The sequence below is a fragment of the Lissotriton vulgaris genome, chromosome 2_1 (assembly GCF_964263255.1).
Source record: "Lissotriton vulgaris chromosome 2_1, aLisVul1.2, whole genome shotgun sequence".
In the NCBI taxonomy this organism is placed as follows: Eukaryota; Metazoa; Chordata; class Amphibia; order Caudata; family Salamandridae; genus Lissotriton; species Lissotriton vulgaris.
In genome coordinates this window covers 2,121,465,285-2,121,487,718 of record NC_141687.1, presented here as the reverse complement: position 1 = coordinate 2,121,487,718, position 22,434 = coordinate 2,121,465,285, and the positions used below count along the sequence as shown (strand labels likewise).

General features: G+C 46.8%; 1 protein-coding gene and 1 pseudogene across 3 annotated transcripts in view; one reads left to right on the top strand and one right to left on the bottom strand.

Moving 5' to 3' along the window:
* MAPDA (N6-Methyl-AMP deaminase) overlaps positions 1–22,434 on the bottom strand; it is a 146,471-nt gene that overhangs the window by 63,041 nt on the left and 60,996 nt on the right. For all 3 annotated transcript variants that reach the window (XM_086958401.1, XM_086958403.1, XM_086958402.1), the window contains exon 5: positions 8,463–8,544. In XM_086958401.1, the coding sequence (XP_086814527.1) occupies positions 8,463–8,544 (82 nt within the window). The remainder of the gene's footprint in view (positions 1–8,462; positions 8,545–22,434) is intronic.
* On the top strand, positions 10,866–16,374 carry LOC147733807 (uncharacterized; annotated as a pseudogene).

Genomic DNA, 22,434 nt, shown 5'->3' with positions numbered 1-22,434 from the left:
ATGACATTAGACGTTCTCTTCGGTGGCAAATAGATCTAACCAAGGCTCTCCCCACAGTGGAAATAGACCTTGCGCCACCTCAGAGTGAAGACGCCATTCGTGATCCATCAGGCACCTGCGCCTGAGTTAGTCTGCCCTGGCGTTCAAAGAACCTGCCAGGTGTTAAACCGTCAAGGAAATGCCTTGATATTCCAGCCATGTCCAGAGGCGCAGAGCCTTCGGACATAGGGTCCACAACCCCACCCGCCTTGTTTGTTGCAATACCACGTGGCGGTGGTATTGTCTGTGAACACCTGCACAACTCTCCCCTTGACAGAGGGAAGGGATGCTTTCAGTGCAAGTAGGATCGCCCGGAGCTCCGGAAGGTTGATATGGAGCCTGGACTCCGCCGGGGACCAGAGGCCTCTGATCTCTGCCTCTCCCATGTGGGCGCCCCATCTGTGTGATCCGGTTGGGGAATGGAGAGGTATCTGCTGCTTACCCAACGCTGGTTCGTGAGTCACCACTGCAACTACTGGGCAGTGCCCTCCGAGATCTGGACTGCCCTTGATGCTGTGCCCCATGGAACTTCAGGTCCCACTGCAGAGCACGCATATCCCATCTGGCACGGTTGGTCAGCAGGAAGAGGGAGGCCATGAGGCCCAGCAGCCGCAAGGTCATCCTGACCAAAACCCAGGACAGGGGCCAAAAGATTGGAATCATAGCCCGAATGTCCCGGACTTGCTGTTTGGGAGGATAAACCTGAAACTGCGCTGTGTCCAGAACGGCTCCGATGAAGAGGAGCTTCTGAGAGGGAATCTGGAGCGACTTCAGCACGTTGATGGAGAACCCCAGCAAATGCAGGAGAACAGCCGTAGTCTGGAGGTCGGAGACAACAGCCTGGGGCTAGCCCGCCTTCAACAGCCAGTTTTCGAGATAGGAGAAGACAAACCCCTGATCTGCGCAGATGAGCTGCGACCACCGCCATCACTTTCGTGAACACCGAGGGGTGCTGGTAAGGCCAAAAGGGTGCACGGTGAACTGAAAGTGCTCGTGGCCTACCGTGAACCACAAGTAACGCCGGCGGGCCGGCAGGACAGGGATATGAAAGTAAGCATCCTTCAAGTCCAACGCTACCATCCACTCTTGCGGGTCTGGGGCAGACCAGACCAGACCTGAGCAAGTGTGAGCATCTTGAACTTCTTCCGGAAGAAGCAATTGGCGTTCCAAAGGTCTAAAATAGGACGCAGGCCCTTGTCTTTTTTCGGAACCCGGAAGTAGCAACAACGACCTACTTCTGGCATCGAAAAGCGCTCAATGGCCCCTTTGGCCAAGAGGGCTGCAACTTCCTGCTGGAGAAGTGATCCCCCGACATGCGGTGGTACTGAGGTGGCATGGCTGGAGGGGTAGTCTCGAAGGGGAGGGAGTAACCCTGTCGGACTATCTACAAAACCCACCTGTCCGAAATGATGGTGCGTCAGTGGGGGAGGTGATGGCAAATCCTGCCACCCACAGGCATGTGGTGGGCCTGAAATCCCGGACTAGGAAGGTTTGGAGGCAGTGGCTGCAGAGAAGGTGGTGGACTGACCCGCCCGCTTGCCCCATGACCCACCTCTGCGGGTTCCAAATCCATCATCCCTTTGGTATCGCTTTGTTCGCCCTAAGTTGGTAGGGTATGCCTAGACGTGGGTCCCTTGCTCACTTTGCCACTGGATTTAAGCTAGCCTGGCCGATGACAGCTGAATAGCCAGAAAGCGGTCCCAGGTTGCTTGTTTCCAGTCCAGGGAAGACATAGCTTGGCAGTTTGGCCTGGACTGTTCCCATGAGGCACAGGGTCAGACTAATTTGCAGATGGCCATGTCTGAACTGGGGTGGTGGAGTGACCTAAAGAATGATGATGGATTAAACCCAGATGAATTGACTGGGGGTGAGTGTTTAATTTTCTCAAACGGTCCATCCATCACCCCCTTTGGTATCGAAATTATGGTGTGCCAGTGGGGGAGGTGATGGCGAATCCTGCCACCCACTGGCGTGTGGTGGGCCTGAAACACCGGACTAGGAAGGTTTGGAGGCAGTAGCTGCAGGGGAGGTGGTGGATTAACCCGCCTGCTGGCCCCGTGACCCACCTCTACGGGTACCAAGTCCGCGGCTGCACTGAGACTGTTGCTGCGCAGGTCTGTGGCTCTGAAACAAACGTGTTTGTGCGCCCCTTCCTTGGCAACAAATGGAGCAAAAAGCAGAGGCGAAAGGAGTGACGAAAAGCCCAAGGACTTGGCCCTATCCAGAGAGTCCTTAAAAAACTCCAACGCACTGTCTGCCTTGTCGCCAAAAAGTTGAGTGCCATCAAAGGGCATGTCCATCAGAGTGTTCTGGACATCCCCGGAAAAGCCAGTAGTCCTCGGCAAGATGAGGTGGAGTAGCGTGACTGTCAAGGAAATCGCTTTGCCCAGCGAGTCGGCGGTGTCAAGGCCACAATGAATCGTGAACTTGGCTGCGTCTCGCCTCTTAGCTTGTGAGAGCACTGTCCAGGCCTCGTCCGGACACTGAGGTAGCACCTGCACAACCGCGTCCCATATAGAATGGGAATAACGGCCCAAGAGGCATGAAGTGTTTACAGACCGCAGGCCTGAACTGGCGGAAGTAAAAAATGTCTTCACAAATTGTTCCAGCTTCTTGGATTCCCTGTCTGGAGGTGCGGAAGGGAATGCGCTTGGGGACACAGAGGTTATGATAACCACGCTGTCAGGGGTAGGGTGTTGGGAAAGGAAAACGGGGTCACCCGGGGCCGGGCGATGGCGTCCGGCCATGTTCTTATCCACAGGAATCCCTGTGTTGGGCCTGGACAAGGTGCCCAAAAGAATGTCCGAAATTGTGTATTTAAAGGGCAGCCGCGGCTCCGCAGATGAAGACGCCGGCCGAAGCACTTCTGTCAGGAGGTTAGTCCTGACAGCCACCGTAGGTAGCTCGAGGTGGAAAGCCTCGGCTGCCCTATGCAACACAACAGAATATGTACCACTCTCCTCCGTAGCCATGGTAGGAAGAGATAGTGTGCCAGGTTCTGGGGTAAATTCCAGGTCCCCTGCATCCTCCATTTCCTCTTCCCAGTCTGGGTCTAATTCACACTGGGCTGCGAGAAGGTCCTCAGACCCCTCACAGTCCTCCCCGTCCTCCACAACCTGCCGGGCAGGCGGAAAAGAAGGAGGTGGAAGGAGAAAGGGATAGAAATCTCCCATCTGCATCGATCAACACAGGTCCAGCACTGTCCACAGGTCGGGGTGTAAGCCGGGGATTGGTCAGTCAGGAAGCTGGCCAACACCGTCGTTGTTGGTGGAGAACGTACTAGGCCAACCGACATCGGCTGGGAACCAAGCATGGATCCATGGGGGGGTCTCTCGGTGCCGAGATTGCCCATAGCCATTTATAGCAGGGCAAGGGTCCAAAATGCTGAAGATGCAGCCAAGATGTATGTATGTACTATTGTATACCTTGAATCTAGCCAAACAACAGAAAAGCTCTGTACAGAGTCAAAAACAATCATACAGTCAATGAGTGATAAGCAAGGTAGCTGGATTTTGGAGCAGAAGTTCACCTTTATTGCATCGTTATGCAGTGTTCTTTAAAGAGGTGTGTCTTTAACTCCTGCCTAAATTGGAGCAGAGTTGGGTCAAACCTGATGGATGCAGGATTCTATTCCAGATCCTGAGTGCATCAGTGGGAAAAGCCTGCTGCCCTGTTTTTTTCTTTCTGTTACACTTTTAAGTCTCCAGTCTGATGGTGCTCTGGCTGCGGGTGGCAAGCACCACCACAGATGGTGCAAGAAAAGTGGTGTGTGCTGGCCGTGATGGCTTTGTGAATGATGTAGCTAGTTTTTTAAGATTTTGTTGGCTTGGCAAGAAGAGCTAAAGAACTTCGATCTGGAACGCTGCTGCGTGTAGGGTGCCCTCCAGGGGGGCAATATGGAGTCTGGGGGACCATGGAGACATGAAAGTACAAGGGCTTAAACAGTAGTTCTGAAGTTGTTGTTTTTTTTTTTTTTAAAGGTTTCACTTTTTTCACAACAGAAAGCTGGTACCAGGACATCATTTTTGGCAATGTGTGAAGTTGATGTCAAGGGTGAATCCAAGTGACTTGGTATTTGGTGAAAGTTGGGGTTCAAAGCCATCAACGTTCATGTCCTTGAGCCTGGTTTGCATCATTTCTTGCTTGTTGTTCTTGGCAAATAACAGAAATTCTGTTTAGTCGGGTTGCACTACAGTTAGGTGTTGAATATCCTGGTAAAGGTGAGGTGCAGGCAGAGTTTGAGGTGTTCGATGCCTGGAGCAGAGGAAATCTTCGTGTAGAGTTGTGCATCATCAGCATGTTGCCAAATTTGGATCCGGTTATCTACAAGCAAAGCCCCAAGCCCATACGGCAAAGATTGATATCATGATATCATTATGCAGTGGTAGGCCCCATCATGCCCAAGATGCGTACTATACAACACAAGAAGAGCCAGGGCGACTGTAGGAAAAGCCATTTTTACTTGCGTTTTTCTAGATTTTGTTTATAGACCAGGGTATCTGTCATATAAACTCTAGGCGGTGGGAGAATGCTATACAGTTTTCGTTGCATGTGATTTTCCTTAAAACTATGGTAACTGTTTGGCTTTTGGATTGGAATGTGGACTTTTTTTGCACATCCACTTTAGGTGTTTACAGATTTTGCAGGCAGCATAGAGCCAAATACCTTATAGTAAGCAAAAGTGAGGCCTTCGCCACCCACATGAGGGACCGAAACCCAGCATAAGGACTCAACAACATTTTGTGACACTGGGCAAGTTATCAATGTTCAAATGTAAGAATGCATTTTTACATTAATTAGGTGAGCTGTCACTAGGTCTGGTTACAACAAGGTATAATTGCATAATGTACAGATTTAAAAAGTGAACTAAAACCATGGGCATATATAAAAGGATATCTTGGATATGAAAGCTATGTGAGAGTCTGAGGCAGTTTATTAGCTGGTAAGCCGCTACAGTGCTTCAATAACTGCTGCTTGTACCTCTAACACTGAAAAAGATACAAACAGCATTTTCAAGAAATAAGACTAATTAACTGAAATAAATATGATTTACACATTTAGATTTGTATTGCATATGTCGCAATAGTTAATTTTATATAGATGGATAATATGTCTGTCTTTCAGAAACTTGGTAAACATTTGTAGGATTTGATGACTTTGGTCACCTGGTTGACTCGCTGCAGCAAAGCCTCCACTCTTAAACATTGTCAGTTATGGAAAAGGTATGGTATGAAGGAGTCCAAATTCCCCACTGGCCTATGCCAGGACAGTGAACTTTGTGGTTTGCAGGATCTTCTGGGCTACAGCCACTTGGCTGTGGTGTTGAAGTAAGTGGGCTTCTGTGATAACAAAATGAGTCTACTTTCTCTGGAAAGGTGGTTTGCAACTGGACAGTAAACAGAGATTTAGAATAGAAGTATGACAAGACAAAGAAGAAGGCTGTTTGGAATTACTGGGCTTCCCTAGCATTATTTTATTAATTTTATCTGGAAAGACAGCATTAAGATCTTCACACAGTTGAAGCCAGATTACGTCCTCATAACGCAAAAACAACAGTTGATGGACAGAATGCAGAACAATGTCATACATTGACTCCAGTACAGAGATCTGGGCCCAAATCCACAGTTTTTTGCTCACCATGCCATTCCAGTTTGAACCCAGCTATATGCAAATCAGTCTTGACCCTGTGCCCAATGGGAACAGTCCAGCCCGAACTGCCAAGCCAGGTCTTCCCTGGACTGGAAACAAGCATCCTAGGACCAGTTTCGGGCTTTCAGCCCTCATCAACCAGGATAGCTTGATTCCAGTGCCATGGAGAGCACTGGACTCACTTCTGAGCATACCCGTCCCACTCGGGGTGACAAATGCAAAAACAACAGTTAATGGACAGAATGCAGAACAATGTCATATATCCACCCCAGATCCGGGCCTAAATCCATCGTTTTGTTGCTCACCATGCCATTCCAGTTTGAACCCAGCCATATGCAAATCAGGCTGATGATGGCCAAAAGCCAGAAACCAGTCCTAGAATGCTTTATTCCGGTCCAGGGATGACATGGTTTTGCAGTTCGGGCTGGACTGTTCCAGTGAGGCACAGGGCCAAGACTGATTTGCATATGGCCATGTCTGAACTGGGGTGGCGTGGTAAGCAAAATAACGATGGATTAAACCCAGATCTGTTACTGGGGTGAATGATTTGCAAATGTGCAACATTCCGTCCATCACCTTGTGTGTTTTGCTGTACGTCCTCATAACAGCATATGGAAGAGCTACATTTGAAGACTAGTTTAAAAAAATCTCGTACAAAACATTTAGCTATTGGAATGGTGTTGCCTAAGGGTGCTCTTTTGCTACTTTAAAAGCCTTTAGTAATCTCATTAGGTGTTGGCTTCCCTGGCAGCTAATTAGCAGGGTTTCCATTAGATGGACTCCACTCTGTTGCTGTCTAGTTTTGTTTTTTTTAACTTGGATTTTAAACCAAGGGTCTGCATGAGTTTTACTCATGTTGTACTGGGCTTGAAGGATAACACTATAATATCAATTGAAAAGTGGAAAACAGGTCAACGGTTGCAATAGAAGGACCTTTAAAATCCACATAAAAGGTTTCCCAAGGGAGATACTGCAAAAGCACTTTTGCAGGCGGTATAGTTGACTTTTAATGGGTGAGTTGAGGAAGGTGCCAGCAAGAGAAGAAAATGACCCAGAAATGGTGCGACCAAATACATTCACAGATATTCTCAATGAAAAAGTCAGTGTTTTTTTAAAAACAAAAATCTCATCCAGTATGTAGTCATTAGAGCGCTTGAAGGAGTTAAGCAATCTCTGAATCCTCATTTCCTTCAAGGTAGTGGTGAATTAATGTCAGTGGTCTCTAACGATAGGTTAAAGTCACCTATAATGGAGATAGAGTTGTGTTAAACGGCTACATCCTCAACCAGTCTACAAGGGATTGAGGGTCAGATTATCTTGTTTCCTGCTGGGCTGTAACAAAGCAAGCAGGCTGGAGGGAATTCAGATGCAAGCTGGGTACTATATAACAGAATTTCACATCGGACTAGAACTTCAGGACGAGGTTGTATAAGAGACACGTGCAAGTTTAACACTTTCAATCCAGTAGGATGAAAATGGTTCAGGGAATGTTATTCTATATTACTTTGCATTACTATCGCCTATCGCTCTTCATTGCACATCCTTTGCCTTCAGAACTAAACATGCACACATACCTGAAAGCTTACTGCGGAAACTCAAATCGCCAATTCTGACTGAACATACACTGTGGGCTTTGGCAAATCATGAAAGGGATGCAACATTTGGCATTCCCAAAAAGCTTACTAATCAGGGAACATAAGAGTCCTGGCACTATGGAGTCAGGTACCGAGTGTTAAGACAAATCAGACGAGAAAGATGAAACATCTTGAACATACATGATCAAAAATATAGAAGATAGTTGTGCAGCACAGGCCGCGGCCAAGGCGTGGAACTCTCTCCCGGTTTCCCTCTAGGGCCAGCAAGTTCAAGTTGACTCAATCTTCCGTAAGACCCTTAAGACCTGGTTGTTTCCGGCGAGACGAGTCTGAGTATGTATGCTGGCTGTGCCTCTAGGCTCATCTGTTCAGAGCGCCTTGATGCCCTTGGGCTCAGTCCGTACTTTACAAATTACCATTCATTCAATCATTCAATATAATTGGTAAAGTCATGTATATTTAAATAAGACTAACGGTATAGATATTGGTTATAAATAAACCACAACACATGCGAGGTCTAAAAGTCAAACACACGTTTAATGCAAAAAAAGCCACCAAGACATCAAAGTAATTCACAATCGGAGTTCCCGCTCACATCACGTTGGGAGCACACAATGATAAATGTCTAGACATCAAACACCCAGTTTTATACACTTTTTCGCAATGCAGGTGAATAGAAGGAATAACGTGATCAAAACTGTTACGTGAAGCGAAGCCGTTCTAATGTGCAGGTAAGAGAATCGTCTTGTGAGGACAAAAGAATGAAAGAAGTCCATGAAAGCAGATAGTAAAGTGAAAACAAATGCTGAGTTCATCAGCGTTCTTGGTTTTGTGCTTTGTTGGGCCAAGTTTTAAAACAGGGGTTCGCTTACTATAATATGCAAGACAATGTGCAAATGTCTGACATCAAAGAAAAGGACATCTACATTTCAGACATGCATGAAAGTTTGCAGTCATGTTAAGCATAGTGCACTCGTTCAGGAGGTATCGATCAACTTTAATACCTCCTGAACCAGTACACTAATCTGCAAACTTTCATGCAAACGTATTTCAAAAGTAAAATATATCAGTGCGTGATTAGGTACACTCAACCAATACCATATTTAAAAGAGGGTAGTACTACAGTTATATGAAATAAATCAATTACAATTTCTCAATCATAAATATTTAAAGTTTTACCTGACATCAATATTCACTCCCTCTTCTTTGGACTGTTTTATGCCTTCGAGTATCGCCTCTACATAAGTTCTTTTCATCATACCTACATCACCATCACACAAAAATATGCATGTCAAACAGACTTAGAGGCAAATAAAAATAAGTATAGCGGTTTACTTTTTTGTGTCGAGTTCGTACTCATTGAAGTGGCATGTTGAGTCTCCTTTGATTTTACTTTGCACAAAAACTAAGCTTAAGGACACAAAAAACATTTACATGTCAGGTGCTCTCCAAGTAACATATCATTCTCTCAATGTCAGAAGACTGGTCAGGGTAGAAAATATTGAGGAACCTCTACACCTCTAGTCGGTGCATCAGCCACTAGAGGTGTAGAGGGGGATGGGAGGATTCTAAAAGTCCTTGCAGACAGTGCAAGTTTTTAAACCCAGCTGGAGCAGTCACTTGACCCATTTACAAGAGTACGAATGGCTGAGGGCCTCTGGGCTTCTGGCTCACTTGTGCCTCCTACACAGCCTCGGACCTACTATATCTTACTCACCAGAGCCCATCCTGGAGGCTGGTCACGGTACCAACACTATAATAATTTAAAACTGATTTATTTCAGACAACTAGACAGCCTAACCATATCCCTTTCTCCACTAAAGGCATGACTGAGTCCTGTACATAGTTTCTCATCTGACCAACAATCGTTATCACTTACTTTACTTAGACCTTCAAAACCAAACCTCATCCCAAACACAACTGCTAATTTATCTTTGCCTACTTCGCTTCCTACACAAAACCTTGCATAGATCGACGACTCTAAAATAACAGTTCCTTGCTAATTTAATCGTGTGAACCCCTCATTCCTTTTCGTCTACAATTTGTGTTTTTGGAGCTCTACTTTGTGTATGTGCCTGCTAAAAAAAGTCACAGCCACAAGTGGTCGTGGTCTAATGTAATAGCATGCAGAACTGGCTACTATGGGGTTGCCACGGGAGACGAGCCTTACAGTTATAACAGGATCATTTTGAGGAAATAGTAAAAGTGCTGGTGACAGGGGCTTTTTATAAAGCCGAGTTATGGAACTGCCAGCAGGATAATTTCCCCCACAACTGAAAACAAATGTCAAGCAACTTAGAAAGGTACAATGTCCGCCGACTGTAGTGCTGCAGGACTGTCCTATATGAATATATATCCATCGGTTCTTCATTTGGATCTCAGAAATAGTGGTGGTGGTTAACAACTTTCGACTGACAATATCAAATGTGTGATAGATTTGTGTTACTAAGATGCATTTTTCGTACTTAATAAATATGAAATATTGTGTAAGTACGTCAGCTTAACTTAATTAATGAGTTATTCATATGCATGGCTTAGTTTTAGCCAATTAGTAACCCAGTGCTTCAGATGTGATGCGCTAAAAAACCTGGATAGGAGATGGTGATCCAAGCTTGTCTTGAAAGTTGAGAGTAGAAAATGGACCTGCAGCCACCTAACTTTTTTCAAGACTCTTGTTAATGATCTAAACAGTACTGCCAAACTGGTTAGCAGTAGGGAGTGTTGGAAGGAGTGAGCCGGTTCTTTAGCCACACTATTGCCCTTGCCCAAACTTAATTATAATCTGCATGAGTTTCTGGAAGAATTTTAGTGTCAAACGATGGTTCCCCAGAACAAGATCAAACTCTTAGAAAAAAGGGACTGTAATGTTTGTTAATTAATAGAGCTTAGATAATGATTACCTTACATGTTAGTAGGTATTTTAGAAATCCATGCTTGGCCCACCGCACCAGCCCAAGAAATGAAAGGAGGAGTGTCACCCAAATATATATTGGTACTCTAGCCTTGGTATACTTGGTGCTCCATCAAAACATCATGACCAGGTTCCCTAAGGCAATTATTTTGAAAATCAAAAGTGTGCAGCGTGTTGCAATTTTCTACATAAACAATTTTCTCCCCTTCTTTATATATTTAGGGGTAGTGTGCCACACGTTTTACTGCCCTTCCTAAAAGGCTTCCATCCCAATTATGACAGTCTATCTGAAGGAAAGAAAGAAGTAACTGACATATATATAAATTTCCAATACATTCAGTTCGCAACACTCAGAATGTGAGAAAAATGTGCGTAGGCAAAATGACCCCTCACCGGCGCACCACCATCGGGATACCTGGTAGGTACTCACCAGACAAGCCCATTTTTTACATCATCGGCGGTTATTTTGCCCAAAATAAACGTGTCTGCAAAAAAACGTGTCCGGAAAAAAACTATAAGTGCAGTGAAGTGGTAAAGAATCTCAAAAGAAGGTGTATTAAAATTGATAGGTACACTCGTCTCACATTCACTTTATTCTTTACTTCGTGAAACCTATCAAACTAAAAAGCAAGGCTGACTGCTATACATGCACACCATTACCATATGCCAACATGTTTCATTGCCCAGTTCACTTTAGGCAAATTCAACCATTTTCAGTCCAACCATGTGCATTGAAGTATCAGCCACCTGGAAGGTAACTCCAGTCAAGAAGGTGACACCTCCATCTGAGTTCATAAGACAGTCTCCCATATCAAGATATTCTGAATTTTATGGCAAGACCGGAGGATAATATTATGCAATCCTCTTTATTGCACCACCCACAGCAGCATTTTCACAGAACATAGAACACAAAGAAAGTTCTTAAGAACATTAACAAAGAGCCAGAACCTCCATGACTCGCCCTTCTTTTTTGCTGCTGCCCATAAGATAAAAGGGGGTGGTAATGGACAGAGCATCTGAACCAATCAAACACTCACACCCAGTCAAAAGATCTGGGTTTAATCCATCACCGTTCTTTAGCCCACTCTGCCACCCAAGTTCAGACATGGCTATATGCAAATCAGTCTGACCCTGTGCCTCATGGGAACAGTCCAGCCCGAACTGCCAACCCATGCCTTCCCTGGACCGGAAACAAGCTTCCGAGGACCGGTTTTCTGGCATTCCAGCCGTCTTCAGCCCGGCTTGCTTGAATCCAGTGGCAAAGTGAGCAAGGGACTCACGTCTGAGCATACCCTGCCACACTTATGGCGGCCAAAAGCGGTACAAAAGGGGGTGGAAATGGACGGAGCATCTGAACCAATCAAACACTCACACCCAGTCAAAAGATCTGGGTTTAATCCATCACTGTTCTTTAGCCCACTCTGCCACCCCAGTTCAGACATGGCTATATGCAAATCAGTCTGACCCTGTGCCTCATGGGAACAGTACAGCCCGAACTGCCAAGCCATGCCTTCCCTGGACCGGAAACAAGCTTCTGAGGACCGGTTTCTGGCATTCCAGCCGTCTTCAGCCCGGCTTGCTTGAATCCAGTGGCAAAGTGAGCAAGGGACTCACGTCTGAGCATACCCTGCCACCTTATGGCGGCCAAAAGCGTAACAAAAGGGGGTGGTAATGGACGGAGCATCTGAACCAATCAAACACTCACACCCAGTCAAAAGATCTGGGTTTAATCCATCACCGTTCTTTAGCCCACTCTGCCACCCCAGTTCAGACATGGCTATATGCAAATCAGTCTGACCCTGTGCCTCATGGGAACAGTCCAGCCCGAACTGCCAAGCCATGCCTTCCCTGGACTGGAAACAAGCTTCCGAGGACCGGTTTCTGGCATTCCAGCCATCTTCAGCCTGGCTTGCTTGAATCCAGTGGCAAAGTGAGCAAGGGACTCACGTCTGAGCATACCCTGCCACACTTATGGCAACCAAAAGCGGTACAAAAGGGCGTGGTAATGACCAATCAAACACTCACACCCAGTCAAAAGATCTGGGTTTAATCCATCACCGTTCTTTAGCCCACTCTGCCACCCCAGTTCGGACAAGGCTATATGCAAATTAGCCTGACCCTGTGCCTCATGGGAACAGTACAGCCCGAACTGCCAAGCCATGCCTTCCCTGGACCGGAAACAAGCTTCCGAGGACCGGTTTCTGGCATTCCAGCCGTCTTCAGCCCGGCTTGCTTGAATCCAGTGGCAAAGTGAGCAAGGGACTCACGTCTGAGCATACCCTGCCACACTTATGGCGGCCAAAAGCGGTACAAAAGGGGGTGGTAATGGACGGAGCATCTAAACCAATCAAACACTCACACCCAGTCAAAAGATCTGGGTTTAATCCATCACCGTTCTTTAGCCCACTCTGCAAGCCCAGTTCAGACATGGTTATATGCAAATCAGTCTGACCCTGTGCCTCATGGGAACAGTCCAGCCCGAACTGCCAAGCCATGCCTTCCCTGGACCGGAAACAAGCTTCGAGGACCGGTTTCTGGCATTCCAGCCGTCTTCAGCCCGGCTTGCTTGAATCCAGTGGCAACGTGAGCAAGGGACTCACGTCTGAGCATACCCTGCCACACTTATGGCGGCCAAAAGCGGTACAAAAGGGGGTGGTAATGGACGGAGCATCTGAACCAATCAAACACTCACACCCAGTCAAAAGATCTGGGTTTAATCCATCACCATTCTTTAGCCCACTCTGCCACCCCAGTTCAGACATGGCTATATGCAAATCAGTCTGACCCTGTGCCTCATGGGAACAGTCCAGCCAGAACTGCCAAGCCATGCCTTCCCTGGACCGGAAACAAGCTTCCGAGGACCGGTTTCTGGCATTCCAGCCGTCTTCAGCCCGGCTTGCTTGAATCCAGTGGCAAAGTGAGCAAGGGACTCACGTCTGAGCATACCCTGCCACACTTATGGCGGCCAAAAGCGGTACAAAAGGGGGTGGTAATGGACGGAGCATCTGAACCAATCAAACACTCACACCCAGTCAAAAGATCTGGGTTTAATCCATCACCGTTCTTTAGCCCACTCTGCCACCCCAGTTCAGACATGGCTATATGCAAATCAGTCTGACCCTGTGCCTCATGGGAACAGTCCAGCCCGAACTGCCAAGCCATGCCTTCCCTGGACCAGAAACAAGCTTCCGAGGACCGGTTTCTGGCATTCCAGCCGTCTTCAGCCCGGCTTGCTTGAATCCAGTGGCAAAGTGAGCAAGGGACTCACGTCTGAGCATACCCTGCCACACTTATGGTGGCCAAAAGCGGTACAAAAGAGGGTGGTAATGGACAGAGCATCTAAACTAATCAAACACTGACACCCAGTCAAAAGATCTGGGTTTAATCCATCACCGTTCTTTAGCCCACTCTGCCACCCCAGTTCAGATATGGCTATATGCAAACCAGTCTGACCCTGTGCCTCTTGGGAACAGTCCAGCCCGAACTGCCAAACCATGCCTTCCCTGGACCGGAAACAAGCTTCCGAGGACCGGTTTCTGGCATTCCAGCCGTCTTCAGCCCGGCTTGCTTGAATCCAGTGGCAAAATGAGCAAGGGACTCACGTCTGAGCATACCCTGCCACACTTATGGCAGCCAAAAGCGGTACAAAAGGGGGTGGTAATGGACGGAGCATCTGAACCAATCAAACACTCACACCCAGTCAAACGATCTGGGTTTAATCCATCACCGTTCTTTAGCCCACTCTGCCACCCCAGTTCAGACATGGCTATATGCAAATCAGTCTGACCCTGTGCCTCATGGGAACAGTCCAGCCCGAACTGCCAAGCCATGCCTTACCTGGACCGGAAACAAGCTTCTGAGGACCGGTTTCTGGCATTCCAGCCGTCTTCAGCCCGGCTTACTTGGATTCAAGCAAGCCGGGCTGAGGACGGCTGGAGTGCCAGAAACCGGTCCTCGGAGGCTTGTTTCCGGTCCAGGAAAGACATGGCTTGGCAGTTCGGGCTGGACTGTTCCCATGAGGCACAGGGTCAGACTGATTTGCATATAGCTATGTCTGAACTGGGGTGGCAGAGTGGGCTAAAGAACGGTGATGGATTAAACCCAGATCTTTTTACTGGGTGTGTGTGTTTGATTTATTCAGATGCTCTGTCCATCACCACCCCCTTTTGTACCGCCCATAAGATAAGGCATGCTTTTACTTTCTCTATAACTAAAAAGTTTGAATGAGTCATGGTTTTGTGTTAACAGGAGTTTTGTAATGGCTTACATGTTGAGAACGAGTATGGATGATTCTCTATGATATACATTTTTTCATGAGAAAGATTTAAACGTAGAGAGAGTCTGTCTATTTTTGTATAATTTTACTCGTAATTTAATCTTGTTAGCTCAAGCTTTAGTTTATTTTTAAAAGAAAACTCTTAACCGCTTTTAATGTGTTAAATATCTTAATGGTTTGTCAAGGTCAAAAGAGTTCGGGGTAGAGGTTTATTTGTCTGTTTTTATTTTAAAGATTTAGTGCAAGCAAGTTGAGGCAATTACTCTAACATTATTTCCATGCGTGGAGCTCTCGACCTTTTGAAGGTTAGAGAGGAGATACATTAACAGTAAATGGGTCTTGCTTGATCTTGAAACTCAGTTTCTTTCATTTTTAACAAGTAAATGCATGTTTTTCAAATGTTTAAATAATATTTACCGTTGCATAGTGCGAGCTGGTTCAAGCTGAAGGACGTCATAATGATGGTCCTGTTCACGAGCCTTACTGTACAATGATTGAGGAAGTCAGCAGTGACATGACGCTTAGGCACAAATACAAAGTAGAGGCTGACGTGCGCAGGTGCACTTGAGTCAGTTTCTCGATCGGGAGAATCGGACAGGATTTTAGCACGGAGGTTGCTGGTTTGGTTAAGGCGCATGTAGCAAGTAGGATTGATTTGTAATTGTAGAACAGTCTGTGAGGTATTTCGGTTGTTTATTAGTATAGGAAAGAGAATTGAAGGACGTATATTTTAATAGTTGTTTGTTGATATTTTTACTAATTAGAATAAGTTTATTTAGTGAGTTTGTAATTATATCAGAGGTTAATGCTATAACTCAAGGAGAATTAAGTATGGAGAATAGAGAACTAAGGTTATGTTATCAAAGTTTGCTTCTGATTTAGATTCAAGAATGGATAAAAAATTTAAAAAGAGTAGTGGTCTTCCTTCTCAGGCGGAACATTTTTGGTCAGCTGGTGAAGCTCCAGTGTTGGAGAAGAAAGGTGGGAAGGTAAACAGGAAGAGAAAGAATGTGAATTCTGATGGGTTGAAAGGTAAAAAAGCAAAAGCTGCGACCCAAACTCTGGATTTTCGCGAAAACATGCAAAACAAGCGGGTGTTGAGGACACACATGGTGACCTAGAAAGAGGTCAAAGGTAGTAGAAGGCATACTACCGTGTTATGTGAGGAGTCTTCGGGTAGTGCGGAAATAGAGTTAAGTTGTTTGTCTGAATTTGATTCAGATGTTGAATTTATGGATAAAGTTAAAAGAAATGAGGCTAAGACAAAAGAAAAGTCTGATGAGAGTGCTGGGGTCATGGATCCTTTAGGGGAGTCTATGTTTGATCCTATGATGATAAAGCACCTGTAATCACCTGAATGGAGCCCGGCTCCACATGTTGCAGAGTATGTCCAGATGTGGCTCAAAAAGCAGATTCCAAAGGACGTGAGGTTGAGACTCCGTTCAGAGTGTCCTAGACCAAGTCTAGCAAATAAGATTGCTTTGACGCCTGAGTTAGATGCGAAAATGATTGCCTTTGTAGCAAAAGGTGGGAAAAATCCAAAGAAAGGATTCGATTAAGGGTTAAAGATGTGTCAGGACAGGTTGCTTGACCGAATAGGACCACTAACAAAAATATTCGATATGGCTGAAGAGGCCTATGTTAATAAGAAAGGACTGGACATAGATGAACTAAGAGAATGGATACAGAGGGCAGTGTGTTTGTTGGGGAATGCAAACACAGCAATCTCTTTTGAAAGAAGGAAGTGTATTCTCTTAAAAATTGATCCAAAATTGGTGGAATTAGCCAACAATGAGAGTGGATCTGATGCGAATGGAATGCTTTTTGGTGAGGCATTTATAAAAAAAAATGAGCAAATATGTGGGTGCTTTCAGTTCTTTGGTGAAATCGCAGAGGGATATTAAGAAAGTTTTTGACCGTCGGGTTTTCGGCAGGGACGGGAGGAGTAGAGGTCATTTTCCCGGCCATGGTCAAGGAATCACATGGGCCTCTTTTGCGAGGGGATTTAAAAATTACAACTACAACTATCAACAACAGTCTGGATATCAACCCGGAGGTTTCTATCCCCAGAAGGAGAGAGGAAATTCAAAGGGAAATAGGAGATCAAGAAGGTCAGGTAAGACAAGATTATTGTCTGGACCAGAACATTTTGGTTCAGGCGGAGTATATATCAGGTCAGAAAAATGTTTAGCGGATTGGTATTCGAGGAATCAAACAGATTCCAGGGATTGGATGCTAGACAGATCAGTATTTTGGAGGATAATGGAGTTGTGGGGTCCTTGCCATGTGGATCTGTTTGCAAACAGAAGGAACTCTCAGTTGGAGAAGTTTTCCAGTTGGCGCCCAGATCCGGAATCGGCTGGGATAGATGCTTTCAGGCAGGATTGGAGGGGTCTTCGAACGTATGCTTTTCCTCCTTTTGTATTGATAACCAGGGTGACATTGCTAGTACGCAGGTGGAAGGAGACAGTGGTATTAATAACTCTCCTTTGGAAATCTCAAGTTTGGTATCCCATTCTTTTAGAAATGTCAATAGATTGTCCAATCTTACTTCCAACTTTTCCAGGCATTCTGAGAGGAGCTTTAGGAGATTTTCACGAGTTGGGAACTTCAGGTCAGTTGAATCTGATGGCATGGAGAATTTCAAGTGAGTCTGGGAAATGCCAGGACTTTCGAATCAATCAATCAATCAGGGTATTTGTAAAGTGCGCTACATACCCGTGAGGGTCTCAAGGCGCTGGGGGGAGGAGGGAGCTTCTACTGGTCGAAGAGCCAGGTCTTGAGAAGTCTTCTGAAGGCCAGTAGGTCTTGGGTCTGTCGTAGGTTGGTGGGGAGGGTGTTCCATGTCTTGGCAGTGAGGTGGGAGAAGGATCCTGCCACCAGCGGTCGTTCTTCGGATGCGGGGGACTGTGGCGAGGGCGAGGCCGGATGAGCGGAGGTTACGGGTGGGGGTGTGGAAGCTGAGTCGTCTGTTGAGGTATGCTGGGCCGGCTTTGTGGAGGGCTTTGTGTGCGTGGGTGAGGAGTTTGAAGGCTATCCTCTTGTTGACGAGGAGCCAGTTTAGGTCTCTCAGGTGGGGTGCTATGTGTGTGTGGCGGGGGATGTCGAGGATCAGCCGCGCCGAGGCGTTCTGGATGCGTGCAGCCGTCTCAGGGCTTGGTTGTCGTTCCTGCGTAGAGGGCATTTCCGTAGTCCAGTCTGCTGGTGATGAGGGCCTAGGTGACAGTTCTTCTCGTTTCGGTGGGGATCGACTTGAAGATCCTGCGGAGCATTCGGAGGGTGTTGAAGCAGGATGAGGACACAGCGTTGACCTGCTTGGTCATGGAGAGGGTGGAGTCGACGATGACCCCGAGGTTGCATGCATGGTCAGTAGGTGTCGGGACTGTTCCCAGCGTTGTTGGTCACCAGGAGTCGTCCCCGGCTGAGGGAGTGGAGCCGAGGTTGAGGACCTCCGTCTTGTCAGAGTTCAGCTTCAGCCTGCTGTCCTTCATCCATTCGGCGACGGCCTTCATTCCTCTGTGGAGGTTGGCTTTGGCAGTGAGAGGGTATTCGGTGAGGGAGATGATCAGCTGGGTGTCGTGGGCGTAGGAAATGATATTGAGGTTGTGCTATCGGGTGACGTGGGCGAGTGTTGCCATGTAGATACTGAACAACGTCGGGCTGAGTTAGGAGCCTTGTGGTACGCCGCAGATGATCTCGGTGGCCTTGGAGCGAAAGGGTGGGAGATGGACTCTCTGGGTTTTCCCAGAGAGAAAGGATGTGGTCCAGTCCAGTGCCTTCTCTTGGATTCCGGTGTTGTGAAGGCGTGCTCTTGGAGTACTGTGACAGACCGTGTCGAAGGTGGCTGACAGGTCCAGGATCATGAGGGCTGCTGTTTCTCAGCTGTCCAGCAGGGGCCTGATGTTGTCGGTGGCAGCGATGAGGGCGGTTTCAGTGCTGTGGTTGTTGCGGAAACCGTACTGGGACGGGTGTAATGGCAGGGTTTTTGGCTCTATTTAGCAGTGATATAGATCTTAGTCTTGCTCACATCTAGGATAGGTATTCTTAGCTTGTGTTGGCCCTTTTAAGCCCTTTCGTCCAGACCTAGAAGAGGATAGCTGCTTAATATGATGATAGATCCCTTATTCTTGACTCTAACCTGTCCATTGCCTATTGGCTTTGACATACTTGCTTATATTAGACACATTGGTGTGGTTTATGTAGGTATTCTGGCAGAGCTAAGGGGTATTTCATCCCTTTCAGGCCTACAGGCCTAGAACTAGAGGGACTCCATCTTGATGGAGCTGAGAGGCTTTTCAGGGTAAAGGTAAAGTTTATAGTTAAAGCTGTTGTTCGCTTGGAGAGAACCGACTCAGGCTGGCCCTTATCGAAGGAATGTATTTTTCTCCACTCCGAAGACACAACTTCAGGCTGGCCAGCTGGGAACGTGTCCTTGGTACGGGGAGGTACAAGAATTTGGTGGGCGGCAGGTTACTGGCCGTAACTTTCCATGAAAGGACAAGCTTCCATATTAGCGAGCTGCAGGAAAGGAGGAGTGGTAAGGAGTCGAGTGGAGGTGGCGGAGCCAAGCAGTCGAGTGGAGTTGGCAGAGCAGAGAGGGTTCAAGCTAGAGAGAGCTGAATTGAATTGAAGGAGCAGAGAGTGTTGGTAGAGTTGGAAGAGTGGAATTGCAAGAGTAGAAGAGACAGGACATGCTTGGAACAGAGAGAAGACAAACAGACAGTCAGTGAGCTGGAACTTAAGGAAGCAGTCAGAAGCAGTTACCTATCAGGAGGAGGTGTGAATAGCTGGAGTCTGAAGTAATGCCTTTTAAAAGAGACGGAGGAGAGATCGTGGACTAACCTGTGGGAGCAGCTGGAATTATTTGGACATTGGCACAGAGATCGTACCCAGAATGAACAAGCTAGTGGAATGAACGGTGATCAGAGCGGCAGAAACCATTAGATTGAAGTTGGAAGGTGGAGACAGTTCGTGGGGGAGAGGAGTCCAGTGCAAAGTGATCAGCGCAGAGGTGTATCCAAGAGTGCAGGAGAGAGAGTCTGAGATGAGCCAAGGCACAGACGAGAGAGGAACCCAGATGACAGCTAGAACACGACTTCACACTAATCAGGTGATATTGATTCTGTCACATTAGTTTACTTTACACTTGCATCTTAATCTTGTCTTTATTATTGTATTGCTAATCTTTTCCCTTTCAGCGGTGTGTTCTATCTATAGTCTTTGTCAGTTACAGATCTGTGTAGGTGTTTATATTGTTCTAATAAAACCCCAGTTTGTAGCAAACTGCAATGTGCCTTGTATTCTTGTTCAATCCAGGTAAATGTATCTCCTAGGTGGTTATTATTTTTATGAATGGATGAGTAACCCCAATCAGGTAAGTGGTGATCACATAAATAGGGAGCGAGTGGACCTATGATGCCAAGAATAAGATGTACATTATATTAATTGGCTAACTCCTAACATTGTAGTAGCAAGCCCTTAGTGAATAGAGAGAGAGAGACTTCCCAACTTATAACCGAAGGTGCTCAAAGGAATGTGGTCGTCATTGGTAAGTGGCGTTAATGAGAACACCAGGGAGGATACTGGTGTGTAATGAGAGCGCTGGGGAGGATTACCAGCGTGGAGGGCTGCCGGATTGCGGCCCGTGTGTAAATGAGAGCGTTGGGGGGGATTACCAACGTGGAGATCTGCCGGATTGTAGATCATTTGGAAAAGAGAGCATTGGGTTCTGCAGGCCCGTGTGTAGACACGCCGGATTGTGTGTCATGTCTGCCCTGGGGTAGATCAGTCTGGGTCTGAGTGGCCGCGAGACTAACTGATGTATGAGTGTGGTGTAGGGCAGGGATATCCTTAGTAATCAGTGAGTATTCTTAGTATCCCTATAGATTTAGTGGTGTTTCTAATAATATGAGCTTGTATATTGCGAGTTTCCCATCCTCAGGTAGGTACCCAGGTGCCTGGATAGATGGTCCTGAGGAGGGATGTGGTTACGTTCTGGCTGGGTTGGAGGGGCCCCTAGGGGCTGATCCCATCTAATCAGAAAACCCGGCCATTACAGACGGGTCCAGGATGTTGTTGTCCTCGAGGTAGTGGGTCAGTTGTTTGTTGACGATTTTCTCTGTGACCTTCGCCGGGAACGGGAGCAGAGAGATAGGACGGAAGTTCTGGAGGTCCTTGGGGTCCGCCTTGGGTTTCTTAAGTAAGGCGTTGATCTCGGCGTTCTTCCAGCTCTCCGGGAAGGTTGCTGTCTTGACGGAGATATTGGTCGCTCTTCAGAGAGGGGGAGCAATGACTGTGCTGGCTTTGTTGAAGACGTGGTGTGAGCATGTGTCGGACGGGGATCTTGATGGTGTCATTATCGCCGACGTTGGACCAGGAGATCAGGCGGCTGGTGCGGGTGGTGGGGGACTCGGTGGTAGGCGGGGGGTCGAGGCGTTGAAGCTGTCGTGGATGTCGGCGATCTTGCGGTGGATGAGGCTTCTCAACTTATTAGAGAATCCTGGGCTCCAGGGACAAGGAAGATGTATAGATTGGCATGGCAGAAATGGTTATGCTGGTGTGTGGAGAGGGATTACTATCCCGTTTCAGTGGATGTAGTAAATTATTTGGCATCTTCGTTTGCTTCACTTTAGCGTATGAGACTATTAATTTGCATAGCTCAACTATTGCTGCTGGTCATGAGTTGGTTAATGGAATATCGTTTGGGCAGAGTCATTTGGTAAGGAGATTGATGACGAGTGTAAGAGTTTCCAAGCCCCCTATCTACAGGTATTCTTCAGTGTGAGATGTTTCAAGAGTTGTTGAGTACTTAGAAAATTTGGCGAGTAACAGAGTTTTAGATTTGAGAGTTTTAAGTGGAAAGTTGACTATGTTACTGTGCTTATTGTCTTTTAGAAGGGTGTCTGATGTAAGAGCTTTGGATGTTGGGGCTAGGATTTTTAATCCAGTAGGTGTTTGTTTTTATCTGTGTAGAAGAACTAAGACTTAATTCAGATAGCATTTTTTATCCTTATGTTGATGGACATGAGCGCATGTGTGTTGTGCGTTGTTTAAAGAAATATGAGATGAGGACTGTAGGTATTGGTCCTACAAATGAGAATCAGTTGTTAATTTCATGTAGGAAACCTCACAAACCTGTTTCAAGCCCTACTTTAGCAAGATGGGTGAAAGAAGTGATGAAGAATGCTGGTGTTGATGTGAGTAGGTTTGGTGCACATTCTGTGAGAGGTTCTTCGGCATCAAAGGCATTTATGCTTGGAGGTGTTTTGCATGATATTTTGAGGTGCGCAGATTGGTCAAATGATTCTGACCCTGCTCGCAGACAGGTCGCTCTCCACGCTGCTGCACGGCTCTGCCTGCATTGTTTTTGCCTAATCTTTTATTTTTCCCCTGTGCCTAACTTGCTTTCTTGCCCAGACTTGTTTTTATTCCTCTGTGCCTGTACTTGCTTTCTTGCACAGACTTGTTTTTATTCCTCTGTGCCTGTACTTGCTTCCTAGCACAGACTTGTTTTTATTCCTCTGTGCCTGTACTTGCGTTCTTGCCCAGACTTGTTTTTAATCCTCTGTGCCTGTACTTGCTTTCTTGCCCAGACTTGTTTTTATTCCTCTCCTCCTTTAAATGGCGGCAGCTGCGCCTAAGGCAAGCCCGTCTGCGCCCCTCCGCGCCCCTCTGCTTCTGGACCGCGCCCAGCGCCAGAACCCCTGGACCCCGCGAACGCCACAACACCAGACTCAACTACGACGCCAGCAGCCTCCACGCACTCAACGCCGGCCGAAACCACACCTGCTTCCAGGCCACCCCGAAACAGACCCACAAACCCTTCTCCTGCCGCACCTGCAGCTTCACCTGCGACAGAACCACCAAACCTCCAAGGACTGGACCCAACCACCTCCGCTGCATACTCCTCAACACCCGCTTCGCACGCAAACATGCCGTCGAGCTTTGGGATCTGCTCGACACCT